Here is a 19,746-nt window from a genome sequence, read left to right as displayed (position 1 = left end):
ATGGGGCGGGGGGCCGATGGCGGCGCCGCGCGCGGTGCTGCTGCTGAGCGGGAAGAGGAAATCGGGCAAGGATTTCGTGGCCGAGGAGCTGCGGAGCCGGTACCGGGCGGGGCGCGGCTGGGGCCGGGGGTGTGCGCGGGGAGGGCGCGGGCTGCGGGGATGGCACCGGAGGACGGGGAGGCCGGGACTTGGCCGAGTGGAGCCGGTGCCAGTGCCCGTCCCGCTTACCCCTCTCCCGCAGGCTGGGCCCCGACGTCTGCACCGTCCTGCGCCTCTCCGGGCCCCTCAAGGAGCAGTACGCCAAGGTACCGCGGCCGCGCCGAGCTGTGCTAGGACATTTTGTGCCGGGCTGTGCTGTCCCACGCTCGTGCTGTACCACACCGAGCCGTGCCGTGCCACGCTGAGTTGTGCCAGGGCATGTGCTTTGCTGTTCTGTGCCTTCCGGTGCTCATGCCACGCTACACCATGCCACACAGTGTTGAGCTGTGCCCTGCCCTGCCGCACTGTGCTGTGCCGTCTGATGCTTTGCCATCCTGTGCTGAGCTGTGCCATGCTGCACCACACCAAGCCGTGTCAGGACATGCTGCGCCGAGTTGTGCCATCCCCTGATCGTGCTGTACCACATCGTGCCAAGCTGTTGCACACTGTGCTGTACTGAGCCATGCCATTCTGCCGTGCTGTGCTGAGGCACGGCTTGTCACAACAGCCATGGCTGTGCCATGCCATGGTCATTGGCCCAGGCCATGCCTGCTGACCCCTCTTCCCCACAGGAGCATGGTCTTGACTTCCAGCGTCTCCTGGATGCCAGCGCCTACAAGGAGATGTTCCGCCAGGACATGATCCGCTGGGGCGAGGAGAAGCGCCACACTGACCCTGGCTTCTTTTGCCGGGCAGCAGTGGAGGGGGCACTGCAGCCAGTGTGGGTGAGTTTTGGGGGGTGCACAGGGGCTCTGGGGGCAGAGGACAGGTGCTGATGGAGCCCCTGCGCAGGTGGTGAGTGACACGCGGCGCCTCTCGGATGTGGAGTGGTTCCGGGATGTCTATGGGGACGTGGTGCAGACTGTGCGCGTGGTGGCTACTGAGGAGACGAGGAAGAGGAGGAACTGGGTCTTTGTCACTGGTGAGCAAGTGAGGGGCAGCTTCCCCAAGTGTGACACCAAAACTGGGGTTGCCCCATGGGCACAGCCTCCACTACCAAAGTGAGAGGCTTTGGATCAAGCCCCCCAGCTCTGGAGGGTGAGGCCATAGTGGGGGTACAGATGGACAGATCCTGACCATCCTTGAGGCCTCCCTGGACTCTGTGCTGCTAGGGGTGGACGATGCTGAATCTGAGTGCGGCCTGGACCAGGGAGTGGCCTTTGATTGGGTGATCACCAATGACGGGGATAAGGTGGCTCTGGGCGAGCAGCTGGAGATGCTGTTGCAGTCACTCCACAGGAGCCTATAGCTCCACATCTCTCTACTGGAGCTTGGGGACCACATAATTCCCCCCCCCAGCCCCTCAGCATCTCCCCCTCCACCTCCTGCTAATGCTTCCTGTTCTGGAATAAAGCTCTGACACTGAGAACTGCTGCCACGCTGGGCCTGTGTCTCATTTCTGGGGAAGGGACACACAGGTGATGCTGCCCCACCCTCGCCTTGGGCTTCCCAGCTTTTGGGAGGCAGAAGTGCAGTTCAATACCTTCTGTCCAAGCAGGGAGTCCACCAGCTGGATTTTTCATGGTGTCCTTTAATAGTGTTTCTACCAGCCAATTCCCTACAGATTATCTGCTTCCCAAACTCCTGCACTCATATCTGCTCCTCTCCTGCAACAGCTGGGCACGGGGGGGTGGGGGTGGTGGTTCTTGGGTGGGCTGGGGGTTTTGAGGGGGGATTATATATACATATATATATATACATATATATATATATATATGTATCCCATACTCTGGGTCTACCATTAGCCTGACCCCGACCTTGGGGACATCGTGAGACACACACCCCCAACACCCCCAGAATGGGAACACCTGCTCCAGCTGCTGCTCGTAATCTCCAGCCTCTAAGAGGATTAAGGGGATTATATAAAAGGAGGGGAGATGCCCGTGCGGGCACTCAGTGGGTTAAACAGATGAGGGGTCGTTCGGGACTTGTCCGTCGGGGCGCACAGGTGCAACCCCGGGCACAACAAATACCCAACGACCCCCCCCAGATGCCGGAACCGGGGGGGGGGATGGGGGGGGGGAGATACAAAGCGGGGAGCGGGCGGGGATGATGTCAGCCTGCGGGGAGCCCCAGCGTGGCCAATGGCGCTGCGGGGCCGGGCCAGCGGCAGCGGCGGGGGCGGTGGCGGCGGCGATAGCGGCGAGAGCACGGAGCCCATTCATGATCCAGCGAACGGGGCCGGTGGCAAGTAAAGCGGAACCGGTGCCCTGTAAAGCGGCGCCGGTACCGCCGTCATGGAGACATCGGGGCATCTCCACGATTCGGGCGTGGGGGACTTGGAGGAGGATGGTCGGTGTCCCTGCCCGTTACCGGGGGATGAACGGTCACCGCCGCCGCCCTCCGCGCTGCCGCCGCTCCAGCACAGCCTGTTGCACTCCTCGCCCGGGTCGTTACGGGCCCCTCCTCCTCCTCCCGCCGCCCCCGCCGCCCTCCACCCTTCCTCCCGCCACGGCAGCCAGCTCAACCTCGGCGACCACCCAGCGGGCTCTGGGGTGGCTAGCAGCAAACACCGGCAGCCCAGCCCCTTGGTTCATCGGCGGGACAGCAACCCCTTCACCGAGATTGCCATGAGCTCCTGCAAGTACAGCGGGGGGGTGATGAAGCCCCTCAGTCGACTCAGCGCATCCCGACGGAACCTCATCGAGGCCGAGCCGGAGGCACAACCCCTGCAGCTCTTTGGTGCCGGGGAACCGCCTGAAATTGTTGTCTCACGCGAGGACAACCATGCACCTGCCACCCACCGTCCCACCCGCCCGCCTGCCCGGCCAGCCCCCACCACCTTTGCCAAGGGGCCCAAGCGCAAGGCACAGAACATTGGCTACCGGCTTGGGCACCGCCGGGCACTGTTCGAGAAGAGGAAGCGCCTCAGCGACTACGCGCTCATCTTCGGCATGTTTGGCATTGTCGTCATGGTCATTGAGACCGAGCTCTCCTGGGGGCTCTACTCCAAGGTACCAACGGGGCCAGGCGTGTGTGTGTGTGGGGCTGGTGGCACCAGATGGTGCCTGGTGGGGTGAGCATGGAGCCATTTGCTTCATCTAGTATCCCATGGGATAAACATGGAGCTCTTTGGCCCATCTGGAGTGGAGCAGGGTCAGACAGGCTGGCTGGTGAGTGACAGGATGTTCCAGAGCTTTAGTAGATGCCACAGCCACAGGTGTTGGACAGGGTGACCACCTGGCTGGAGGCGTGGGGGCTGTGTGCTGGTGGGTGCTCTATCGAGTCCTGCCCCATGCACTTGCAGCAGCAGGCACCGACCCACTGAGGTCTGTGGTGCCTGTTGCTGGCATGGCAGTGCACTCCTCAAAAACACTGTGCCCTCGGCGGTGCAGCAAAGCACCCCCTCCCTCCTCCGCCTCCTCCCCCACACCCTTTCCTGCCTTTTTTTTTCCATTTTTTTTTTGCAGGACAGTGTCTTTTATTTATAATTCTCCCCCCCACGTCCCTTCCAGCTCCTGCTCCCAGGCTGCGCTGGTTGGCAGCGATATGAATAACTCTTTGTATAGACATCTGTCATGTTATTTATATCTATCCAGAAAGGGGAAGGCATCAGCACCCCCACCAGCACCCATGGGCGTCAGCGGGACAGCACTGCTGAGGGGGCTGGGGTGCAGCCAGCGGGGGTCCCCATGCCATGGTGCCGCCAGTGGAGGGGAAGAAGCAGGGTGGGAAGGGGCTGCTCACCACTTCCTGCCATTATCCGGCATGGGCAGCGGGGAGGGCAGTGTGAGCAGAGGAGGTGGAGGAAGGGAGGCATGTTGCCGGGGTCCTGTGGGTTTGGGGAGCCCTGCTGCCTCCCCACAGAGGTGCCTCATGGGGCGGTTACTGAGCCCCGTCTTTCCATGGCTGCCAGGGTCAGTGGGTGTGTGGGGGCTGCGGGCAGCAGTTCCACTGCTCTGTCTGAGGCAGGGGCATGCCTTGGTGCCAAGCTGGCATCCCTGGCACCCTTGCTGAGAGAGAAAGATGCTTCAATGCCAGCACCTTTTTCTGGTGGTTCCCACTCCCCTTTGGCAGGAGCGAAGCCAAACCACCATCCCCCAACCTGCATCTCCTACCTGTTGAGTCGCAGCCGCCCTCACAGGCTCCACATGCCTGCATGCCTGCTGCCAGGGGGACTGTCCACTCTTACCAAGCTGCCAGCAGTACTGCTACTGTGCTCGCTGGCCCCACGACTCTGAGCTGCTGTGTCAGCTGGGGAAGACCCCATGAGTCAGCGCTGCTGCCATGCAGCAGCTGTGACACGCTGCTGCGCCCCTGCCCCGCTGTGACACAAACAATTGTGCCGACAGCCACAGGGTGCAGGAGAGTCCCTGGCTCCGGCCTCCGCAGGCCCTTGGCCAGATTTGCAGCAGCGAGCGACCGTGTATAAATCCCCCCACAACAGCCCCCGGTGAGAAACCAGCACTCACCAGCAGGGACATGACCATGAGTGTGGGAGTGCGTGTGATCAGGGCTGGCTGCCTCTGTGCATTTGGGGATGTCAGCACAGCTCCAACTCTGCCCCATGGCCCCAGCCACGCCACCTCATGCTCCCAGCCAGAGGGTGCCAGGGCTGAACTGGGAAGTGGCCAGGGTTTGCCTGCTCCCTGCCTGTCAATCGATTGTGGGCAGGACAGGGCCTCTCCTGCCCACAGGACAATATTGCTGCTTCCCACCACTTGTGCAGCACCACCAGAGTGAAGCATCCTGCCACCCACATGGTGGAACAGGACATGTGCCAGGGGTGCCAAGGTCTTGCCCCACTTCAGCCAAGACCCCATGTTGTTTGCTGCGAGCATGGGATCCAGGAATGGCTCCTCCTGACAGGTCTCTTCAGACCCAGCACTGGCAGGAGGCATTGGTAAACATAGTATGTAACACTTGCCAGGTGGGGAAGTGGGTGCCCGTGCATCAGGCAGGGTTTGTGTGCCTGGGAAGGGTCTTGCTAGAGCCACCTTGGCATGATGCTGCCCCAGAGTTTGCCTGTTAATAGCTAGTGTTTAGTCCCAGCACTTTTCTCAGCACCAGCCATTATATCCACACAATTGCACAGCCAGAGCCAAGTTGTTAACAATGCAGTGCCGCCTCCGCAGCAAATAGTCCCTTCTCTGCATGCAAACACCCTGTGGAGATGAGGAGCACTGGGGAGAGGGAGCCAAGCAAGGCTGAAGCCAGCCCAGCACGCTGGGGAGCCATGAGTGTGCCAGGTCTTAGCATGCCATGAGTGTGCCAGGCCTCACCATGCTGGGGCTCGGCATGCTGGGGATGGTGTGGAGGTGTGTAGTGCAGTAGTGAGGGGGTTGGTTTGGGAATAACACCTTGGTGAAGGGCTGCCAATGCCCTAGCATCAGTGGGGCTGGATTGTGGCTGGCACGCACGTGAGTTTACCAGTATCCAAAGGGAACAGTGACTCCTGCTTTTCCCAGTGGGGTTCTGGGGACCCACCAGTTCAGCCATCAGCGAATCAGGGGCTGGTTTAGTTTACATAAGACTAAGCAGCAGGAGGGTCTAGTTAGATCATCTGTTTGGATACCGTAACACTGGGCTCAGGCTAGACGGGGCCAGGGCACTGGCATCGCACATCTCAGAGGGGAGGCTGGGAACTGCACTCAGCAGAAGAGAATTAAAAAAGAGTTTTGGAGAGAGGGCATGTGGTGCTGGTGGTACCAGCGGTGCCAGTGATGCTGGTGGTACTTATGTGCCCTTACTACCATGCCAAGCTGCTTGGGGGGGAAGCTGAAGCAGCAAAAGTGCTATTGAGGACAGGGACAGCAGGTGTTGGGGGGCAGCATCTTCTTTGGGGTGTGGAGTCCAGTGCCAGCAGAGTCCCACAGCTGTGTACCTCCTAATGCCTTCCCTGCTTTCACCCTGCAGGACTCCATGTTCTCCCTGGCCCTGAAATGCCTTATAAGCCTCTCCACCGTCATCCTGCTGGGCCTCATTATCGCCTATCACACACGGGAGGTGCAGGTAGGTCCTGGCATCACCAGTGCCTAGCAAGGGGCTGCTGTGGGGTTTGCCGACCACCTGGGTGGGACACAGTACCTGAGCTCGCATCCTGCTCCATCCTGGAGACTCCTTCCTCTTTGTCAGGGTCTTGGGGGGCAGTGAGGATTCTTGGGGGGCAGTCAGACCAGGCACCAAGGGGGTCTGTCTGGGCCCTGGGTGCCTGGCAGATTTGCTGGTGGCTTGGGGAGACTGTAACCAGGAATGGCTCAGACCAGTCAAAGTGCCAAGAAAAGCCATGAAATCCTTTTCTAATCAGGGCTGCACACTCTCTTCCTCCCTGGGAAGTTAAAGGACTCCTAGTTTTTTCCAGGAAGGCTATGCTTCCCTGTGCGACCTAGCTTTGGCACAATGCCAGCCTGTTTTGGGCACGGGAGGAATGAATCACCAGTCAGGAGAAGGAGAATCCTGGGAAGGGATGTCAAAGCCCCTGGCCCTGAGTGCACCATAATCCCACCTTGTCCCTCCTGGGGCTGGGGGACTGAGGGGTTTTGCTGGCAGCAGCATCCCACTCCCTGCCTGCCTCTGTCCGGGCAGCCCCCAGTCCAGCTCAGCCTGCCTGCATGGGGACCAAGCCTGGGGGTGAGGTACTCAAGGCAAATATTTGAGAGCTCTGGTTCTTGCTGGAATAATATTTACCCTGGGATGACGGTGGTTGGGGTCAGCCGGGCGAGCCGTGTCCCTGGTGCTCAGTGTTTCCTCCGCTTGTTGTTCCTGGCAGTGGGTTGTGCAAACACAACATCCACCCAGGCGACACACAGGTCATCCCACCTCTCCTGCCTTGACCAGAGCCAAAGTCCCACTGCTGTCCCTCTGCACATGGGGACTGAACCTCACCATGGTCCTGGCTGCTCTGCCAGGCCAGTTACACTGTCAAGACAGGGAATTAGATGAATTTGACTTGATCTGCTCCAAAGAAGTTGTGCTGGCTGCTGGTTGCCCTATGTGTTATAAAGTGTTCTGAAGGACTTGTTGATAATCCAGCTGAATGGAATGGGGCTGCCAGAGCTGTAAATCCTCAGCTTCTTGTACCTCTCAGCCAAGGTGGGGAACTGTGCTCCCTGGCCATGGCACTTGTCAGACCTCCCAGCCTCTGGGAAACAATGACTTCAGCCTCTTCCCTCAGGATTCCCTCTTCCTCTCTTGTCCAGAGCAGCTGTGGCTGCCTCATCCCTGGAAGTGTTCAAGGCCAGGTTGGACGGGGCTTGGAGCAACGTGGTCTAGTGGAAGGTGTCCCTGCCCATGAAAGGGGTCGGAATAAGATGAGATTTAAGGTCCTGTTCAACCCAAACCAGTCTGTGATTCTATCATCCTACTAATTGTGTTAATTAGTCCTTTGGGATACTTGAGGGTCTTCCTGTGCCTCAGTTTCTCTGCTATCCTCTGCCAGCACCACACTATCATCACAACATGTGAAGGACAGCAGTGCTGGCAATGCTGCCATCTCCTGCCAAGGTGTTTTGGGGGGGCAGAGACCCCTTGTCCCTGTACTTGGAGTGCCTGGGGCTGTTTACGCTTTTGGTGAAACTTTAGTCCCCATGAGGTGTCTTGGTAGCTTTCCTTGGGCTTTGTTTGTCCGGAGATGTGGTGGCTGACACTCTTGTTCCTTCCCCTGCTGGAGCCAGTGATGCTGGATATGTCGGGGAATGCCCCCTTGGGTACCACTGAACCACACTAGGTTTCCATGGAAACCCATATTGATGCTTTACAGGTACAGAACTGAGAGGGGCTGGCTCAGGGGAATCCTGCCCAAATCCTCTCTTGCTCCTTCCCTTCCCTGGCTTATGGCAACCCCCCACCATGCAGTCAAAAGGCTCCTGCCTTTTCCCTCTTGCTAATTTGTTTATTTTAACACCCTTTTCCAGGAAGGAATAGGCTGTCAGCTTGCTAAATGCCTGAGGATCTCCCTTGACAGCTTGGAGCATTTTTGTAAACAATTTCTCAAACAAAGCAGCTAAAAGGAGCAGAGTTTTCCCTACAGAAAGGGAGGTGGCTGGGACAGCCACTCCATGAGTCAGTCCTGGTGGCTCCTGCCATCCCCAGGGAGAGCCCCAAGTGCTGTGCCATGCCAGCAAGGCGGCTGGCACAGGTGCACTGAGGCCTCTGGCAGGGCAGGAGGGTTGTTCCTGGGCTCAGTGCCAGCTGGGGCCATGCTCCCCACCCACCAGTCATCCGCTGCCCTGGCTGTGTGCAGCCCTGGATCAGTGAGCAAGCCAGCATCGTTTCATGCTTGCAGGGTTGGGGACGTGGACAGTAGCACCGGCTGCCACATCCCCCTTGGATCCCTTCCTGGTGGCTTCTTTGCCAAGTGCTGCTTGCAGAGAGGCCCTGAGCACATCCCTGCTGCTGTGGGTGATACTGGTGTCCCCACCACACCAGGGAGAAGCCGATGGCAGCCTCAGGACAGCCCTGCCGAGGCAGGAGAGGATGGGTGACTCCCAGGGCTCTGACAGCATCCCAGAGAGGCCAACTGAGCTGCCATCTCCCCAGCTCCTGCAGAGACCCCAACTCCATCACTGATGATGGGAGAGGAGCTGGTGTACCCAGGATGAACTGTCAGTTGCCATGACAACTGGATCCCATCTCCGCCGGCAGCTGGATGCTCTCGCTGTGGCGTTCACTCCCCAGAAATTGCCCTGGCACCCAGGTGACTGTCAGTGAAATCAGTGCAGCACCAGGAGCACAGGGGCTGGGGTGGCTCATGCTGGTGCTCTGTGGCACCACGGCTTGCCCATCTCCGTGGCCTGGGTGAGGGGGACATTTTGGGAGGTGGGCTCCTGCCAGACAGAGTTTGAGTGAGCTGTCCCCATGCTGTGCCTGGGTGTGTGCTCTGGGCACCTTAAAGCCTTTGGTGTCCCCTGCAACGTGACCATGCCCAACACACTTTAGCAGGGCAGCAGAGAGGTTGGTGGTGGCTCATTCCCACATTTTTCTTCTCCGTCCATCCCCAGCACTCCTGGATAAACCACACCCAGCTGCTTTTGGCTCTGGTGTCAGACCCCCACTGTCTATGGAGGGAGGGATCCCAGTGGGCAAGTTGTCTGGGGCCACTAGTAATCGTGTGGTTTTGCATCTTGGTAGCTCTTTGTGATCGACAACGGAGCTGACGACTGGCGGATAGCGATGACCTATGAGCGCATCCTCTACATCAGCCTGGAGATGCTGGTTTGTGCCATACACCCCATCCCTGGGGAGTACAAATTTTTCTGGACAGCTCGCCTGGCTTTCTCCTACACACCTTCTCGGGCAGAGGCTGATGTGGACATCATCCTGTCCATCCCCATGTTCCTGCGCCTCTACCTGATTGCTCGGGTGATGCTGCTGCACAGCAAGCTCTTCACTGATGCCTCCTCACGCAGCATTGGGGCACTCAACAAGATTAACTTCAACACCCGCTTTGTCATGAAGACACTCATGACCATCTGCCCTGGGACAGTGCTGCTGGTCTTCAGCATTTCCCTCTGGATCATTGCTGCATGGACAGTCCGTGTGTGTGAGAGGTGAGAGGGGTTTAGGATGCACTGGAATTGGGGTGCTTTGGGATTCACAGCGGTTTGGCATGAGCAATGGTTTGGGGTATGTGGCAGTTCAGGATGCTTGGCAGTTCAGGATGCTCGGCAGTTCAAGATGCTCAACAGTTTGGAATGCTTGGTGGTTTGGAATGCTCGGCAGTTCAGGACAGCACAACAAGCAGCAGTTTGGGATGTGCAGAGGTTTGGGATGCTCCATGGTTCAAGATGTGCAATGGTTCAGGATGTGCATGATGATGTGCAGTGGTTCTGGATGCTCAGCAGTTTGTGATTCAGGATTCATGGCAGTTTGGGATGCTCAATGGAGATGTGGTGTCCCAACACCCAGCTGGAGGGATGCAGGGCTCTGGAGCCTCGGCAGCCACGGGCTCCCTCCACTGAGCCCTGTTGTTATCAGATGATAAACTGTCTACACAGGCAGGAAGCAGAGCAGGGTCAGCCCTGTCCTCACAGTGCAGTACCTGGGCCAGGCAGGGTCCTCGTACAAGGGGACAGTGTGTGGTGCCAGAAGCCCCAGGAGCACAGGTGGGGGACATGGAGAATGGTGGGAGCCTGGGGGGCTGTGTATGGGGAGAGGCCAGAGGTGCTGATGGTGAGTGACAGGGCCTGGCTCAGGCTCCAGCATCACTGAAACTGACTGCCATGACAACACTGCGGTGACAAACCCACAGCCTGATGGCATGATGCCAGCATCGGCGTGCTCAGCACCGGGGTTGCTGTGGCGACCGGCCTGGTGGGTATCACTGCACCTCCATCTCTCAGGGACCTGCCACCACTCTTTGTCTACTGAAGGAACCAGGGGGCTGCGCTGGTGGCATCCCAGTGCTGTGCCAGAAGGTTTTCTCCACAGCCACAGTGCAAGGTGCCAGCAGCACCTGGGGCAGGGAGGGCAGGTCCTCCACAAGCTGTCCTTTTGTGGCAGCTTTGTGTCATCCTTGGAACTAAGGATGGAACTAACTTGGTGGGATCACACCAGCTGGCACCCCAGGGTTACCTGGGACACCCAGATTGCTTGCAAAGTGAGAGGAAGGCCACCCCTCCTCTTCCCCAGGGTGGGACCCATTGCTCTGGTCATGCTGCAAAGGGGCATTAGGGCAGCTGTAAGTGCTGCAGCAGTGGTGTGGGATGGCACACTGAGATTTTATGAGCTTTTACTGGCTGTGTTTGCCTTCCTGCCTCCCTTAATGATGCTCTCCTTATGAGCTGGATCCTCAGGCACTACCTAATTGTGTTTGAGAAATTGTGGTTTATGCCTCCTAAACAGGGAGCAGGCAGACAGGCACCCAGGACATACACGGGAGGGTAATCCCACACCTGGTGAGGCTTAGGCTGGAAAATGCAATTAAGAACTATTAGAAACAAAAAAAACCCAGAAATTCTGCCGACAAGGCACTGCAGATCATCAGCACCGCAGTTGCCATCACCTCCCTCTATGTACAGAGTGGCAGAAGCGAACCCAGGTGGGCTGGAGATGCGTCAGTCCTGGGGGATGCAGGACTGGGGGAACGCAGAACTCCTGGGACATGCTCCATGCGTGAGGGATGCAACACCCCTTGTGCGTACACCAGCCCTGGGGCTCACACAGCTCCCACAACGGCTACCCCGGATGTGTCCCCCTGTGCACACCGATGTCACTGGCACTGGAAACCAATTTGCTGTGGTTTGCAGGACCATTCCCAACCAGCACCCGCTGGGGCCAGGCAGCTTAGAGGTGGCTGTGCCTCTCCGAGACATGGTCCTCGGGCTGGGGTGGCACGGCCGTGGCACGTCTCCTCGGCACTGTGGTCTCCAGTGTCTGTGGGCGCAGCATCCTCCCGTGCGCGCCGCGGGGCCGCACCTCTCCGAAGGCAGAGAGTCGCTTAGCAACCTCGCCCGCTCGCCCGGCCACCGCACCGCCGCCCGCGGTGCCTGCGCTGCCGCCAGCGCTGCCGGGGCTGCCCGCCGACGGCGCGCACGGGGGCTCGCACGTGTGCCTGGGCGAGTGCCTGGGCGTGCAGCCAGCCCGCTCCCGGACGGGGCTGCAGCCAGCCCCGAGCACCGGCTGCGGCTGCCCGAAGCGATGGGGTCGGTTCAGCCGGGATGGTGCTACCACAGTGGCATGGCGTGGCAATAGGGTGATGCTCGCAGCCGCCACAGTTGTGAGGGTGGCCATGGCCTTAGTGGGGGCGGGCGGACAACGGGACAACAGAAAGTGGTGCTGGGGTCTGACTGATTGCAGCAACCCTTGGCATAAGCAGGTGGCCCCTCTTCCTGCCCACACCAGCTGTGGCACATGCCAGCCCCTCTGGTTTATCAATTCTTGCTCAAAGTGCTGCTCAGAAGAGTAAATGCCCCTCTGTCCAGTAGGCCTGTAACTCCCTTGTCCAGCATGATGCTCTCGGGGTTGTCCCCTCAGGACATTCCATCCTGCGGGATGAGGTGGGCTCAGCTCTCCTCAGGAGAGTACACTGGCCGGGATAAGCGTGCATGCCCCACTGCTGGCGCTGGAGTTTTGGGGAGCTCCACTGTGCTTATGGGCTCTAGCTCCCCTGGCCAGAGTGAGTCTCACCATGGCTGAGGGTGCTTTCTCCTGAACCAGGATTTCATTTGAGTCTCCAGCTGAGGGAAAAACATTTCAGAAGAGGAGAAAACCCAACTGCTCTGCGAGTGATGATCTTGGAGCCGGGATTGCCAAAAGCTCCATCTGTTTTCCCTCTCTGGATTCTGTGAAGAGGCTGGGAGAAGCCTGCCAGGGAGGCAGGAGAACAACCATCCTGTTGATAGTGGGGTAAAGGCACTGCCTGCCCCTGCCAACTTAGGCCTGAGTCCCACTGCAGACTGGGCCAGGCTCTGCTCCGCTGCCAGGAGTCGGCACCGCATCCCTCAGGAAACGTACCTGCATGGTTTGGCTGTGCTTGCGCCAGCCCTGGGGAGCTGGAGGCAGCTGGGGCCCCTGGTTGCGTGTTTGCTGGAGGAGCCACAGCCAATGTCTGAGACAGCCGGAGTGGTCATTGACCTCACATCTCAGCAGGGACCTGGAAAATTTGCAGCATTCCCAAAGCTGCAGCCACTCCACATGTGCTGTGTCTTGAGCGTGTGAGCTGTTCCCCTGTTCCTGAAAGCCAAACACATGCCAGAGGCTCGATAGGATCCATCCCTAGAAGTTCTGCTGGGGCTGCTGACGGTACAGTCTTCTGGGGCTGCACAGCCCAGGCTGCAGCACCAGCAGGATGCAGGCGAGGATGCCCACGGTGGGCTGCTGTGGTCAGGGGCTTTGCAGAGCCACAGCTCTTTCTCCCATCAGCCAGTTCTCACTGCAGCAGCACATGACACTGGGGACACCCGACAGGACTGGGATGTGGTGACAGGCCTGACTGAAAGCAGAAGCCCTTTCCACTGAGTTTTTGCTCTCATTTTGTCCATGCGGGTTTTCCAGTTCCAGAAATTGTGCAACCACTGCTACTATGGCACATCCCACTGTATTGTTAATCCTGTACCCTGTGCACAGCCCGCGCCGGGGAAGCCACGGTGCCCAGGTACCCCCATTTCTGCCACATCCATCCCTGTCCCCTGCTGTGACACTGATGTCCGTGTCTCCTTGGCAGGTACCATGACCAGCAGGATGTAACCAGCAACTTCCTGGGTGCCATGTGGCTCATCTCCATCACCTTCCTCTCCATTGGCTATGGTGACATGGTCCCACACACCTACTGTGGGAAGGGAGTCTGCCTGCTCACTGGCATCATGGTAAGGGCCATGCCAAGCTGGTTGTCCATCCTGTGGGCTCTGCCTGTCTCCATTGCAGAGGCAGGGCCACTGGATTTTACGGGGACCTGTTTCCCACCTGTTTTGTCCACGTACAAGGCCTAATGGCTTCAGGTCTGAGGTCTCATAGCCTGGAAGTTGATAGAGTTGTCTCGGCTGATGAATTTCAGGTGGATTTGGACCCACATTCAGTAAGGTAGGAGGCCCTTGGTGGAGTCCCTGGTGGATGTCACCAGGGAGCAGAAGGGCACCTGAGTATCCCTTGGCCATCCGGTCCATACCATCTGGCTTCCATTGCTCATCTGCCATGGCTTCCTTTCCTTCTGGCCAAAAGGTCACCATTCTCCAGGGCCTCCAGCATACTTGCCCCAAGGCACTGATGAGATCTCCTGGCTTGTGGGACTTTCTAGCCCAGGCTGCTGAAGGAGCAGCTGGGGGCCCTGTGGTCACAGCTCCTCCACAGATCCACCCCAGCCATCAGCACCCTGGCTCTGCCTGCCTCAGCTCCAGGCCCTGGGGATGGAGCCATCCCTCCTCCCAGCTAGGGCGGCCCGAGCTGACACCCCATGAGTACCATCAGTTGTGGAGGCTCCACCAAGGGGTATTAATTCTGTATTATCTGCAAGTCCTTGATCAGTCTTGGATGAGGTCAGATGCAGCAAGGCTGCTGTTAGTGGTGGGAGCCAAGCAAGGGAGAAAATCCCTGTGGATGGGGTGATGCAGCAATTGCCAGCAGAGGAGAAGCTGCTGGCTCAGCCGAGGGGATTCCGGTGCTGCAGGCTCCCAGAGCTCTTCCCTAACCAGTGGTTACTTTGAAGTGAGACACCATCTGGCAAAGTGTCCCTCCACACCCAGCACAGCCCCCCCACCCCTGGGAACGGAGACACTCGTGTCTACTGGAGCTGGAGGCTTTGCTGGGCTTCCCCACTCCCAGCACCAGGGGTGGTCGCCCTGCCAGGAACAGGGAGGTGGCGGGAGTTGAGAGTGTGCAGCAGGACCTTTGAGGATGCTGAAGGATTCAGCTCAGGGTATGAGGTTAATTAATGACTCTTTATTAAATTAAGGAGAGCTTGCCAGGCTGACAGCATTCTGCCAGAGCACTAGGGGGAAGCGACTCAGCTGGTAGGAGCAGCAGCAGGCAGAGCTCAGGAGCACAGCATGGAGGCTCTGCAAAGAGCACCTTGGCACAAATGTGCACTGGAGATGATGGCTGCCACACAGATCTGGCCCTGATTGCTGGGATAAGCGAGTTCCCAGCTAGTGCAGTTGGGATGCATGGCAGTTTGAAGGGTCCTGATTTGGAGCCTCTTCTCTGCTCTCACCCATGTCACCTGGTGCTTCCCCACTGCTCTCCCACTCCAGACCTCTCTTGGGAGTGGAGGGCTCCCCATCTCACAGGGCACTGGCACGGGGCAGATCTCTGGCCCACAGTGGCACAGGCTCACCACTGACCACTGTTGACCTTGTTAATAGCCCTGGCCTCTGCCATTAGTTACACAGCCTATCATCAGCCACTCAAGGACATCCAGGCTCTGTAATATCTCCTTGTTAGGATAATGGGGAGGACATGTAGCTTTAGTTAATTAGTGGATTGCAAGGATGAGGGTGGGAGTGCTGGTGTTACAAGAAGATAACAAACTGTTTCCCCAACTGATGTCCCTGCACAGGGTGCTGGATGTACAGCACTGGTGGTGGCTGTGGTGGCCAGGAAGCTGGAGCTCACCAAAGCTGAGAAGCACGTCCACAACTTCATGATGGATACACAACTGACAAAGCGGGTAAGGTGCCATGGGGGACAGCAGGAGTGGGGGCCATGTTGTGTGCCAGGAGCTGGGGATTTGGGCTACCATGGCAGGAGGAAGGTGTAAGCACCTCTGGATCCTGTGGGTACCACAGTGGAAGAAGGTGGAAGCATCTCTGAGTGAGGGTACAACAGGAGAGGAAGGTGTCGGCATCTTTGGATGTGGGTCCTGCAGGTACCGCTGCTGAGGATGTTGTCCAAGTGCTGTGGATGCAGCACAGGCACAAGTGTTACACTGAGACAAAGAGCACCAGTTCTGTTGCAGGGATTTAGGTGACACTCCCTCAAGGAGCATACTCCCTCCTCTTCCAGAGCATGATCTCACTTCTCTTGGTGTCAGGAAGAAAACTGGATGTCAGTGATTAAGTGCCCACTACAGATAAGAACCACATGGTGAGGCTCCCCTGAGGAGGGACCCAGAGCCTGCAGTGGGGCATCCATGGGGTCACTGTCATACAGGGTCTGGTGTCACATCCCTGGTAGCCTGCGGGAGCTGCAGGAAGTCTCTGGTCTCGGCAGCTTTGTCATGGCAAAGCATTGGCAAACCAACAGTGGCGTGTCATATAATGGGCTCTGCACACTAGAATATGTTTTAGAGGGTATGGTGGCAAAATGAGCATCAGTGCAGCCCTTGGAAAGGAAACCAGTGGTGGTATGCAACCAGGGCACCCACTTCACCCCAGAGAGCAGAGCCCCAGACAGCCCTGACACCCCAGGAATAGTCAGGACCTTGGTGTGACCGGGCTGGGAAAGCAAAACAGCTGGTCAGCCCCACTCCACTGGCCATTGATATGGATCTGCAGGCTCCATGCCAGGCAGACGACAGCCAGTTCCTCCTGGAACGAGCAGCAGAGCTGCGGTTTAGCTGGGGAGTCTGTGGAGTCACGTCCCAGTGCCAGCAGCACAACTGGGACCTGCTGAGAGGGCAGATGGGTGCAGGAATCAAGAAAAACTTGGGGATTTTTTTTTCTTGAGGCTTTGTGTGTAGGCAAAGAGCCAGGTGCTGGAGCATGAGTGCAGAGTAGCATGGGGATGTGGGTGCTCTGCCTTCTCTTACTCCTGCTTGAGCTGCCCATCATCGCTTGCAACAGTCCAGGACACCGTGCGGGTGCAAAGCCGAGCGCCGAGCGCCAGCTGGGGCAGGTCAAGTGCTCTTGCAACACTGGTTCACAGCAGAGCCAGACCACTGTCTCTGTGAAATCTCACATGGCTGGTGACCTGCAGCAACTCTTCCTTTTCAGATCAAGAATGCAGCAGCCAACGTCCTGCGGGAAACATGGCTTATCTACAAGCACACCAAGCTGCTGAAGAAGATCGACCATGCTAAAGTCAGGAAGCACCAGAGGAAGTTCCTACAAGCCATCCACCAGTAAGAGGCTGTGCAGTGGGCTGGGGGCAAACTGAGCTCCAGATAAACCAGGATCCTGTCCCTGGCAGGGGTGTGGGGACAGTTTTCCATTGCCTGGGATGCAGGCAGGTCTCCAGATGCACTGTGAAACAGGGGAGGGAGTACAGCCATGTGCTCTTTCCTTCTCCCCAGGTTACGGAGCGTGAAGATGGAGCAGAGGAAGCTGAGTGACCAAGCCAACACCCTTGTCGACCTCTCGAAGGCAAGTCCCACAGGGACCCTGGGGCTTGGCCAGACTACCTGAGTGTTTTTCTTCACTCGGAAAAACTAAAGCAGCCTGGCTGACCTCAAAATGCTCCGACTCAGTAAATGTCAGCAAGGAATAGCTGCTATGGGGCGGCTGCCCTTGTAAAGCAGGAGGAAATGCACGTACATGAGCCAGGGGTTCCCTGCAACCCTTTTTGCAAGGGATACCACTTCTCAGCAGCACAGGGCCAGCAGAGCTTCCTTGCTTTGATGGCCAAGCATGAGCAAAACTGCAGTCACAGAACCCTTGGAGGGGCTGCAACCTGGGGCGGGCTGAGATGGGGCAGCTCTCAGGGCAGAAAGGGGTAAAGGAATGAGCTCTGCCAGCAGCAGCAGCACTAACCCCTCCAGCCATGGTGCTAACCCTGCCACTGTCCCCTGTGTCCCCTCCCCAGATGCAGAACGTGATGTACGACCTCATCACCGAGCTAAATGACCGCAGTGAGGACCTGGAAAAGCAGATCAGTGGCCTGGAATCCAAGCTGGAGCAGCTCAGTGCCAGCTTCAACTCCCTGCCCCTGCTGATGGCCGACATGCTGCGCCAGCAGCAGCAGCGCCTGCTTGCCGCCGTCCTGGAGGCCCGGGGGGTCAGCGTGCCAGTGGGCACCCCCCAAACACCTCTCTCTGAGAGCCCCATTGGGGTCAGCTCCACCTCCTTCCCCACCCCTTACACGAGCTCAAGCAGCTGCTAAAATGCAGCCCCTCAACCCCACTGTGGACAGGGGGAAGCATTTCCACACAGATCATGAGGTCTCTGTGAACTTTCTTCTGGTCCTTGAACCGCTGCAGGACCCTTCAGCTGGAGCCAGTGGGACCAGCAGTGCCGAGCAATGCTCGGAGCTTTGCCAACGCCTTGGTATCGGGAATTGCATCCCCATTCAGGTGCCTCTACACGTGGTGAAGGAAGGGGACAGAAGGTGATGCCTCGGGCCAGCCTGTGCTGCGGCATCCAGTGGCAGACGGAAAACCCACGCTCAATCTCAGGTCTTCACATTTGAAAAAACAAAACAAAACAAAACAAAACAAGACACCAAGTCAGAAGCACTGAAGCAACGGAGACACCGGAGGGAGAGTTTATCTCCCTGGGGCACTCCCCTTGCCCCCTGCCCCTCTCACCATTGCCAAACCTCGCCAGGCAGATGCCAATGTGGGAGGTTCCTTATGCAGGCTCTGGCTGACGCTGCCTATGCTCCCTGCCATCCCATCTCCTTGCCAGGACCCACAGGACAGCCCCTTCACATTGACAGCTGGGTGACAATGTCTGGCTGTAACCTTCCTGGGGAGTTCTCTGGAGCTGTGAGTGTTTTCTACCCAGGGAAGAGCAATGGACACTTCTTCTTTCTGGTCCTTAGTGTCATATCCTGCCTGGAGACACATGCCAGAGCCAGGAAAGCAGTGCCTACAGCGTGCAGGGCCACGCACGGGCTGCCCCAGCCAATGTGTTGGTGGCCAGTGATGGGGCTGGCAGGCCAGCCCGGGCGCTGGGGGGGTCTCCAGGTGCTCACATCACTGCCTGCTGGGAGCCTCTCAGCATTTTGCAAAGCCAGTGGGCTCTTTGCAGCAGTCTCAGAAGTGCTGGATGAAACACCTCACCAGCTCCAACCACCTCCACTTGTGCTGGGAACACAACTGGGCTCCCTGCCTGAGCCCAGTTGGCAGTGTCAAATCCACCAGGATCAAGCAGGAGCTCACTGGCAAGTGATGTGGTAGCAGGGGCAGGTGCTTCATCTGTTTAAAACAAAGCCCATCGCCTTCATGCCACTTCTGCTGGGTTTGGTGGAGGGCAGCAGCACTCTCTGGCAGCATCTTGGCAATGGCAGCGCTGCCCATGCCTGCCAAAGTGCAGCACCTCAGACTCCATTATAGTTTTTGCTGGTGTGCAGCTTCCTGAGGTACCCTTGGCATCACTTGGCTGCTTCTGGAACCAGCCACTTTCTGTTTTGCTTTCACTATTTCTCCCTTTTTCCTCCTCAGTTCTTCCCCAGTGTCGTGTTCTGGCTTTCCTGGATCCTTGCATGGAGCCGTGCGAGGCTCCGACTTTGGGGTTCGTGTTTGCTGCTTTCCATGAAAACTCAGCAGAGAATATTTATATATTTTTAAACAGATGAAGTAACCATGTAATTACTCTGCAATATTAATTACACCTCACCCAGCAGTATCAGTAATTGTAATCAGCCACTGTGTTACTCCAGGTATACTCAGCCTGTAATGTTCCCCTTTGTAACTTTTTCCTGTCCATGAATAATGCTGGATTTTGTGCGCATATAGGGGCAGAGACACACCATCCTCCTGCACCGCCACCCCTACACCCCCAGTGCCGAAGAATTTCTTTGCTGCCAGTGGTGTGAGGTGGTTTCACACCTCCTTGTGCCCTGCAGTTAGAGTTACGTGGAAAATAAGCAGTAGTTAGTGAGGAGTGCTGCCCCCACGCTGGCCCTAGGAGGAGGAGGAGGAGGAGGAGGAGGAGGAGGAGGAGGAGGAGGAAGAAGGCTGTAAGGCAACAGCAGGAGTACTGCAAAATGAGCTGCCTGTGCTGCAGATGTGCTGGTAGCAGGGGACCGAACACGGGCATCCCTGTTGCCTTCAGGTAGGCATGTGCCCATTGCTACTGGTCCTTGGCCAGTAGGACATGTTCGGCTTCTGGGAATGAGCTGCTCTTCCAAGCTCTTGTAATTAGTGTCCTTGATATCCCATGAGTGGCTGGGAATTCACTGCTGCCTTGGCAGCCCCCCATGATCTATTCGTAGCCCAGCTGCTGCTCCCTGTATGCCTCTGGGTGTCTCCCTGTCCATCTTGCCCAGCAGAAGCTCCTGCTCATCTCGGTCAGGAGG

General features: G+C 57.9%; 2 protein-coding genes across 3 annotated transcripts; both read left to right on the top strand.

Moving 5' to 3' along the window:
* Window positions 1-6: 6 nt before the first annotated feature.
* On the top strand, window positions 7-1,572 carry PMVK (phosphomevalonate kinase). 2 transcript variants are annotated; one of them, XM_042034573.1, is made up of 5 exons: window positions 7-99; window positions 242-305; window positions 792-923; window positions 991-1,120; window positions 1,311-1,572. In XM_042034573.1, exons 1-5 carry the CDS (start codon window positions 17-19, stop codon window positions 1,445-1,447), a joined length of 546 nt encoding a protein of 181 aa, XP_041890507.1. In that variant the 5' UTR covers window positions 7-16; the 3' UTR covers window positions 1,448-1,572. The 2 variants fall into 2 exon arrangements, with proteins under 2 accessions (XP_041890507.1, XP_041890506.1); XM_042034572.1 differs by having other exon boundaries at window positions 771-923.
* Window positions 1,573-2,288: 716 nt separating this feature from the next.
* On the top strand, window positions 2,289-19,178 carry KCNN3 (potassium calcium-activated channel subfamily N member 3). Its single transcript, XM_042034535.1, has 8 exons — window positions 2,289-3,152; window positions 6,055-6,150; window positions 9,268-9,686; window positions 13,301-13,442; window positions 15,128-15,238; window positions 16,503-16,630; window positions 16,802-16,871; window positions 17,311-19,178. Exons 1-8 carry the CDS (start codon window positions 2,436-2,438, stop codon window positions 17,605-17,607), a joined length of 1,980 nt encoding a protein of 659 aa, XP_041890469.1. The 5' UTR covers window positions 2,289-2,435; the 3' UTR covers window positions 17,608-19,178.
* The last annotated feature ends 568 nt before the right edge of the window (window positions 19,179-19,746 follow it).

This window comes from Corvus kubaryi, unplaced genomic scaffold (assembly GCF_017639235.1).
Source record: "Corvus kubaryi isolate FWS band 111438036 unplaced genomic scaffold, C.kubaryi_AGA036_p1.0 37373, whole genome shotgun sequence".
Classification (NCBI taxonomy): domain Eukaryota; kingdom Metazoa; phylum Chordata; class Aves; order Passeriformes; family Corvidae; genus Corvus; species Corvus kubaryi.
This window is presented reverse-complemented; position numbering and strand designations above follow the sequence as displayed.

Coding starts and splice junctions, on each gene's coding strand:
- PMVK (XM_042034572.1), top strand. CDS start 17: ATGGCGGCGCCGCGCGCGGTGCTGCTGCTGAGCGGGAAGAGGAAATCG. Junction 306..770: donor TCAAGGAGCAGTACGCCAAG/GTACCGCGGCCG, acceptor TCTTCCCCACAG/GAGCATGGTCTTGACTTCCA. Junction 924..990: donor GGGCACTGCAGCCAGTGTGG/GTGAGTTTTGGG, acceptor GCCCCTGCGCAG/GTGGTGAGTGACACGCGGCG.
- KCNN3 (XM_042034535.1), top strand. CDS start 2,436: ATGGAGACATCGGGGCATCTCCACGATTCGGGCGTGGGGGACTTGGAG. Junction 13,443..15,127: donor GCCTGCTCACTGGCATCATG/GTAAGGGCCATG, acceptor GTCCCTGCACAG/GGTGCTGGATGTACAGCACT. Junction 15,239..16,502: donor ATACACAACTGACAAAGCGG/GTAAGGTGCCAT, acceptor CTTCCTTTTCAG/ATCAAGAATGCAGCAGCCAA.